Here is an 8692-nt window from a genome sequence, read left to right on the forward strand (position 1 = left end):
AATGTTGGGTATTTGTGCAGGTTTTTATTGACTATGTCTGAGTAGCTGTTGGGGAGCGGCAGGAGGGGGGTCTTTGGGTCTTGTTCGTTCAGGAGGATCTGTTCCATGGTGGTGAGGGTGGTCTGCATCTGTGTGAAAGCATTGTTGAGAGGGGTGGATTGGGTGTATTTATTGAGTTCGGAAAACAGGTTGGTGAGTTGGTTGAAAATCTTCTTTATGATGAGGCTGTCGATGTTATCCGTGGGGGGGGGGGATTCGCAGAGGGTGTCTTGATGAGGGGACAAGAGATGGGGTGTCTCAGGCAGTTGACCACAAAGGAACCGATTTTACCACTACAAAATAAACGAGATAAAGGAGGGAGCTGTTTGGGTACGAGACAATGACATTTATGTTGTCAAGCTAAAAAGTGTATCAGTGTTGACACTGTGAACTGACTGTTTGCCATTTGCCCCAGGATAACTTGTTACATTTAGTTATGCAAACCTCTATACCAGATCTGTTTAACAACCCATTTAATATTTCATTCATGTCAGTTTCATCTTTTTAATCTCAATTTGAAGGCACGGCTCAGCTGCTCCTATTTCTTTGATTCCATTTTTAAAACTATATCCCTTTTTCTTTTCTAGCTCAAGCAGAAGCTCGACGTGTGAGACCAACAGGTAAGGAAGTTGATGTGAATGCAGCAGGTATAAGTCCGGAACATTCACCTGACAGTGAAGGGCAAGTTTGGAAAACATCAGGACCCATTCAGCTGGAAATTGTCTGGATTAGTGGATGTCCTGAAGTGACTAATTTACTAGTTGTTTAAGCAGATATTTGAATTCCAGACATGCTGATCTATAGATAAAAAAAGAAAAAACATTTAGAAAACAGTCACAACTGAGCACAATTTATTCAATGTGGCTAAACATGAGATCACAGAGTCTGTGGGTAAACAATCATCGCATCCTCTCCAAACACCAATGAACATTCAGATATTGTATGACCTATTACTGGGGCTGCCGGCTGTGAGCCCCACTTGTCTTTTTTTTTTTTTTCGTCTAAATCAAGCGGCAACCTCCGGTCTCAAACAATGAAGCCCATGCGGAAGCGTTATAAACTGCAAGAAACACTGGAAACCACATAGACACCAATTCAAAAAATAGGATCTTTGCAGCATTAATAAACATGTTTACAGCCTGGTTCAAAATACAGCTTGGCTCTACGTAGCTAATTTCTCTATCGGCACACACTGTACGGGGGGAGAATTTTTTTTCTAACGCGATGGTTCACAAGATATTAAGATTACGAGTTTTTGCCCAAATAAGGACATGACTGACTTGACTCCCAGAGGGGAACACATAGCTGTTGGCTAGGAGGTTCAAACTCCACCCCTTTACGTCACACTGTGACTGGTTGTGTCCTGCATTACCAATATGGCTGCTGCCGACAATTGGCTTCAAAACAGCGCTCAGGAACAGATGAGTGATATCACGGATACTACGTCCATTATTTATACAGTCTATGGGTCTAAATAAATGCACAAACACTCTGCGCATGCGTATTACCATCTTTTCCCACATTCACCGTACGGCCACCGTAGTTCCACTAGTCACGAACCGTATTTTAAAAACTGTCATAATATTTATAACTAAGAAATTGTGGCAGATATTTTTGCGGCTATGCCCCACCTGCCCCTAATGACCAGTCGCCACTGTGTGTTACATCAAGGTATCAGATCATTAAAACACTGTAGCATTGGCTATATTAACCAGAGTGAGAGCTCCAGTAAGTGGAGGATGATTGTGCTTCAGCTTAGACACCTTACAAATGACGGGCATTTCGAGTCTACAGTAACACAAGTATTAATCATTTCATTAACAATGACAAATCTATCATTGACGAGCAAGGGTAATGACTTTTGATCATGTAGTTGTTTAAACACACAAATCCCTAATCTGGATAATAAATACTCATAATTTTTCATGTCACCACAGTAATCTTCAGGAAAAATGTTAGTTTCAAAATCAGTATAATGTCGATCCTACATACATACAGTTGTTCTCTATGTATTTCAGGCTGTGCAGGGCCACCTGTGTTGTGTTGCCCTGGACAAAACAACAAATGCTCCAGGTCCTTAATATGCTTCTGCGATGAAGCCTGTGTAAGAAATGACGACTGCTGTCCAGACTACAAGTCAATCTGCACACAATGTAAGTAAGTCTGAATGGATGCAAACAGAAAGAGGGTAATAGTTCATTCAGTTAAAGTTTGAATGATTGAAAAAGTGGGGGGCTGGATTTGTTCAAACAAGACCTTATCGGAGCCAGACTCCCAGCAAGGTTCAATTTATTGAATCAAGGGTGTAAAACTGAATCAGGAAGGGAGGCAAATTTAAAAATTTTAAACGGTCAATCTTAAGTGCTGAAAAAGGTCAACATTTACTGAACATACTTAAACTGTGAGAAATCTTTCCTTATCAACTACAGCTTTGACAACAGCATCGACAACAGGAAGCATACTTACAAGCAGAAGTACATCTTCATTGGAAAAAAATGTCACAACAACAGCATTCACAGACTCCTCTGCTACATCAACAAGCACATCTGCACCATTGAATATCAGCACAGCCTCAGCCTCCACAGTGTCTTCTACTTCAACAAACAACACAAGCAGCAGTCCATCTTCACCAGCAAAGAACAGTACAACTTTAACAACAGCACTCACCACGACAACTTCCAATACAAAGCAGGGGGATATTAAAGCCTCTTCAGCATCAACAGTTGCTTATACTACAACAACGAGCTCAACGTGGAGCACTGCAATATCTACACCCTCTGGAGACGACACAACTTCAGCAACCACAGGGTCTACTGTTACAGCAACCAATCAAATGCGCACAACAACTAGTAGCAGTACTGCTGCTAAACCATCAGATGGCCTCACAACCTCAGCATCCACAGTTACTGATACTACAACAACCAGCTTAAAGGGGAGCACCGCAATATCTACGCCAGAAGGAGGTGTCACAACTTCAAAGTCCATAGTCTCTGCTGCTACAGTTACCAGTAAAATCAGTACAACAACTAGTAGCAGTACTGCTGCTAAACCATCAGATGGCCTCACAACCTCAGCATCCACAGTGACTGATACTACAACAACCAGCTCAACTGGAAGCACTGCAATATCTTTGCCGGAAGGAGACAGCACAACTGCAGCGACCACAGGGTCCACTGTTACAGCAACCTATCAAATGAGTACAACAACTCGTAACAGTACTGCTGCTACACCAACAGATGGCATCACAACCTCAGCATCCACAATTCCGGTCGCTACAACTTCTAGCTCAACTGGAAGCACTGCAATATCTACGCTGGATGGAGACGGCAGAACTCCAGCATCCGCAGTCTCTGCTGCTACAGCAACCAGTCAAATGAGTACAACAAGAAATAGCAGGAGAGCCACTACACCACCAGATAGCCTCATAACATCAGCATCTACAGTTCCTGATACTACAACAACGAGCGCAACTGGAAGCACTGCAATATCTATGCCCGTAGGAGACGGGACTATTCCAACATCCACAGTCTCTGCTGTGACAGCAACCAGTCAAATGAGTGCAACAAGTAAAAGCAGCACTGCACCTACACCATCAGATGGCTTACCAACCTCAGCATCCACAGTTACTGATACTATACCAACCAGCTCAACTGGTAGCACTGCAATATCAACTCTGGTAGGAGACAGCATTACTTCAGGGACCACAGTCTCTGCTGCTAAAGCAACCAGTCAAATGCGTACAAGTAGTAATAGCAGTACTGCTACAGCGCAACCAGATGGCCTGACAACCTTAGCATCCATAGTTTCTGATACTACAACAACCAACTCAACAGAAAGCACGGCATTATCTACGCCAGAAGGAGATGGCACAACTTCAACATCCACATTCTCAGCTTCTACAGTAACAAGTCAAACGAGTTCAACAATTAGTAGCAGTACTGCTGCTAAACCATCAGATGGCATCACAACATTTTCGGACACTACAACATCTAGCTCAACTGGAAGCACTGCAATATCTACACTGGATGGAGACAGCACAACTTCAGCGACCACAGGGTCTGCTGCTAAAGCAACCAATCAAATGCGTACAACTAGTAGCAGTACTGCTACTACACTATCAGATGACCTAATAACCTCAGCATCCACAGTTACTGATAATACAACGACCAGCTCAATGGGAAGCAAGACAATATCTACGCCAGAAGGAGATGGCACAACTTCTACGTCCATAGTCTCTGCTGCTACAGTGACCAGTCAAATGAGTCCAACAATTAGTAGCAGTACTGCTGCTACACCACCAGATGGCATCACAACCTCAGGATCCACAGTTTCTGATACAACAACAACAAACTCGAAGGGAAGCACTGCAATATCTACACTGGTAGGAGACAGCACAACTTCAGCGGCCACAGGGTCTGCTGCTAAAGCAACCAATCAAATGCATACAAGTAATAGCAGTACTGCTACTACACTATCAGATGCCGTAATAACCTCAGCATCCATAGTTTCTGATACTACAACAACCAGCTCAACGGGAAGTGAGACAATATCTACGCCAGAAGGAGATGGCACAACTTCTACGTCAATAGTCTCTGCTGCTACAGTAACCAGTCAAATGAGTCCAACAATTAGTAGCAGTACTGCTGCTACACTACCAGATGGCATCCCAACCTCAGTATCCACAGTTTCTGACACTACAACATCAAGCTCAACAGGAAGCGATGCAATATCTACGCCTGAAGGAGATGGCATAACTTCTACATCCATAGTCTCTGCTGCTACAGTAACCAGTCAAATGAAAACATCAACAAGTAGCAGTACTGCTGCTACACCACCAGATGGCATCACAACCTCAGGATCCACAGTTTCTGATACAACAACAACAAACTCAAAGGGAAGCACTGCAATATCTACACTGGTAGGAGACAGCAGAACTTCAGCATCCACAGTTTCTGATATTACAATAACCAGCTCAGCAGGAAGCGATGCAATATCTACGCCAGAAGGAGATGGCACAACTTCTAAGTCAATAGTCTCTGCTGCTACAGTAACCAGTCAAATGAGTCCAACAATTAGTAGCAGTACTGCTGCTACACTACCAGATGGCATCCCAACCTCAGTATCCACAGTTTCTGACACTACAACATCAAGCTCAACAGGAAGCACTGCAATATCTACTCATGGAGTAGACGGCACAACTTCAGTGACCACAGTGTCAGCTGTTACAGCAACCAGCCAAATGTGTACAAATAATAGCAGTACTGCACCTACACCACCAGATGGACTCACAACCTCAGCATCTACAGTTCCTGATATTAGAACAACCAGCTCGACTGGAAGCACTGCAATATCTACGCCGGAAGGAGACAGCACATCTTCAACAACCACAGTCTCTGCTGTTACAGCAACCAGTCAAATGAGAACAACCAGTAAAAGCAGCACTGCACCTACACCATCAGATGGCCTCACAGCCTTAGCATCTACAGTTCCTGATGCTAGAACAACAAGCTTAAAGGGGAGCACTGCAATATCTATGCCGGTAGGAGACGGAACAACTTCAGCATCCACAGTCTCTACCATAACCAGTCAAATGAGTAAAACAATTAATAGCAGTATTGCTACTACACAACCAGGTGGCCTCACAACCTCAGCATCCACAGTTTCTGATACTACAAAAAAAACCTCAACAGGACGCACTGCAAGATCTACGCCGGAAGGAGACAGCAGAACTTCAGCATCCACAGTTTCTGATACTACAATAACCAGCTCAGCAGGAAGCGATGCAATATCTACGCCAGAAGGAGATGGCATAACTTCTACATCCATAGTCTCTGCTGCTACAGTAACCAGTCAAATGAAAACATCAACAAGTAGCAGTACTGCTGCTACACCACCAGATGGCATCACAACCTTAGGATCAAAAGTTTCTGATACAACAACAACAAACTCGAAGGGAAGCACTGCAATATCTACACTGGTAGGAGACAGCACAACTTCAGCGACCACAGTTTCTGATACTACAATAACCAGCTCAGCAGGAAGCGATGCAATATCTACGGCAGAAGGAGATGGCATAACTTCTACGTCAATAGTCTCTGCTGCTACAGTAACCAGTCAAATGAGTCCAACAATTAGTAGCAGTACTGCTGCTACACTACCAGATGGCATCCCAACCTCAGTATCCACAGTTTCTGACACTACAACATCAAACTCAACAGGAAGCACTGCAATATCTACTCATGGAGGAGACGGCACAACTTCAGTGACCACAGTGTCAGCTGTTACAGCAACCAGCCAAATGCGTACAAATAATAGCAGTACTGCACCTACACCACCAGATGGACTCACAACCTCAGCATCTACAGTTCCTGATATTAGAACAACCAGCTCAACTGGAAGCACTGCAATATCTACGCCGGAAGGAGACAGCACAACTTCAACATCCACAGTCTCTGCTGTTACAGCAACCAGTCAAATGAGTACAACAAGTAAAAGCAGCACTGCACCTACAACATCAGATGGCCTCACAGCCTCAGCATCCACCGTTACTGATACTATAACAATCAGCTCAACTGGTAGCACTGCAATATCAACTCTGGAAGGAGACAGCACAACTTTAGCGACCACAATCTCTGCTGCTAAAGCAACCAGTCAAATGAGTACAACAACTAGTAGCAGTACTGCACCTACACCACCAGATGGACTCACAACCTCAGCATCTACAGTTCCTGATATTAGAACAACCAGCTCAACTGGAAGCACTGCAATATCTACGCCGGAAGGAGACAGCACAACTTCAACATCCACAGTCTCTGCTGTGACAGCAACCAGTCAAATGAGAACAAGTAACAGCAGTACAGCACCTACGACACCAGATGGCCTCAAAACCTCAGCATCCAAAGTTTCTGATACTAGAACAACCAACTCAACGGGAAGCACTGCAATATCTACACTGGTAGGAGACAGCAGAACTTCAACATCCACAGTCTCTGCTGTTACAGCAACCAGTCAAATGAGTACAAGTAAAAGCAGCACTGCACCTACAACATCAGATGGCCTCACAGCCTCAGCATCCACCGTTACTGATACTATAACAACCAGCTCAACTGGTAGCACTGCAATATCAACTCTGGAAGGAGACAGCACAACTTCAGCAACCACAATCTCTGCTGCTAAAGCAACCAGTCAAATGAGTCCAACAATTAGTAGCAGTACTGCTGCTACACTACCAGATGGCATCCCAACCTCAGTATCCACAGTTTCTGACACTACAACATCAAGCTCAACAGGAAGCACTGCAATATCTACTCTGGAAGGAGACGGCACAACTTCAGTGACCACAGTGTCAGCTGTTACAGAAACCAGCCAAATGCGTACAAATAATAGCAGTACTGCACCTACACCACCAGATGGACTCACAACCTCAGCATCTACAGTTCCTGATACTAGAACAACCAGCTCAACTGGAAGCACTGCAATATCTATGCCGGAAGGAGACAGCACATCTTCAACATCCACAGTCTCTGCTGTTACAGCAACCAGTCAAATGAGTACAACAAGTAAAAGCAGCACTGCACCTACAACATCAGATGGCCTCACAGCCTCAGCATCCACCGTTACTGATGCTATAACAACCAGCTCAACTGGTAGCACTGCAATATCAACTCTGGAAGGAGACAGCACAACTTCAGCAACCACAGTCTCTGCTGTTACAGCAACCAGTCAAATGATTACAAGAAATAGCAGTACTGCAACTACACTACCAGATGGCCTAACAACCTCAGCAATCACATTTTCTGACACTGCAACATCCAGCTCAATGGGGAGCACAGCAATATCTACGCCAGTAGGAGACAGCACAACTTCAATGTCCACAGTCTCCGCTGTTGCAGCAACCAGTCAAATGAGTACAAGTAATGGCAGTACTGCGACTACACCACCAGATGGCCTCACAATCTCAGTATCCTCAGTCTCTACTTCAACAGGTTTGTCATTGAAACTGATCTTTTAGCTGTTAAAAAATAACTGACAGAGGAGATACAGAAATACAATGTTTCTTTATGTCAATGCTGAGAATACATCATCAATATCATGTCTTAACACTTTCTTTATTTAGATACTCAAATGGTGACTACATACCTTAAAGTTTCTGCTTTATCCAGTAAGAATGAGGAAGAAGAGGTGATTTTAGAGGCTATATCTAAAGTAGGTGCATCAACCTCTAAAATAACATCAGATACTTACAGCATCATACACAAAAACAGATGATTCACACCTGTGTGTCTTACAGTTTGTATCCCAGGTCCTTCTCCAGCAGAACTGTGAGGGCTGCACTACGACTATCAAACTTATTAAGCCAACCTGAAAGACGACCACGTGGAAGCTGCAGTGTGGCTGAAACTAACTGGAACAACAGACTGAAGAAAATAATGGTGTAATTTATAGTGCCTACAAATTGAGACAAAAACCAAAACAAGTAAGAGTAAAGGCTAAAATGCTTACATTTCAAAGTCATCGCTACATTCAAGTCCCAAAAAAAGTTGTGTGCCATAAAACACAGAGGAGTGACATTATGTGCTCCCAGAATGTGAAAGACTCACTACAGCTTGTGTTGCAGCATAAAAAAAGTCAGATTCTAAACCCACTTCTGAGG

The 8692-nt window shown here is 43.8% G+C and overlaps 1 protein-coding gene across 1 annotated transcript; it reads left to right on the forward strand.

Moving 5' to 3' along the window:
- Positions 1-3228: 3228 nt before the first annotated feature.
- On the forward strand, positions 3229-8411 carry LOC117827098 (mucin-22-like). The gene is made up of 4 exons (XM_034703569.1): positions 3229-3514; positions 6617-8024; positions 8156-8244; positions 8330-8411. Exons 1-4 carry the CDS (start codon positions 3233-3235, stop codon positions 8402-8404), a joined length of 1854 nt encoding a protein of 617 aa, XP_034559460.1. The 5' UTR covers positions 3229-3232; the 3' UTR covers positions 8405-8411.
- Positions 8412-8692: the final 281 nt, after the last annotated feature.

The sequence above is a fragment of the Notolabrus celidotus genome, chromosome 15, assembly GCF_009762535.1.
Source record: "Notolabrus celidotus isolate fNotCel1 chromosome 15, fNotCel1.pri, whole genome shotgun sequence".
NCBI classification, from domain to species: Eukaryota; Metazoa; Chordata; class Actinopteri; order Labriformes; family Labridae; genus Notolabrus; species Notolabrus celidotus.

What these genes read in the sequence shown, in the direction of transcription:
- LOC117827098 (XM_034703569.1), top strand. Translation starts at nt 3,233, where the DNA reads ATGAGTACAACAACTCGTAACAGTACTGCTGCTACACCAACAGATGGC. An exon ending in CAACAACGAGCGCAACTGGA is followed by an intron (nt 3,515 to 6,616) that starts AGCACTGCAATA and finishes AGCTCAACTGGT; the next exon opens with AGCACTGCAATATCAACTCT. An exon ending in TTTTAGAGGCTATATCTAAA is followed by an intron (nt 8,245 to 8,329) that starts GTAGGTGCATCA and finishes TGTGTCTTACAG; the next exon opens with TTTGTATCCCAGGTCCTTCT.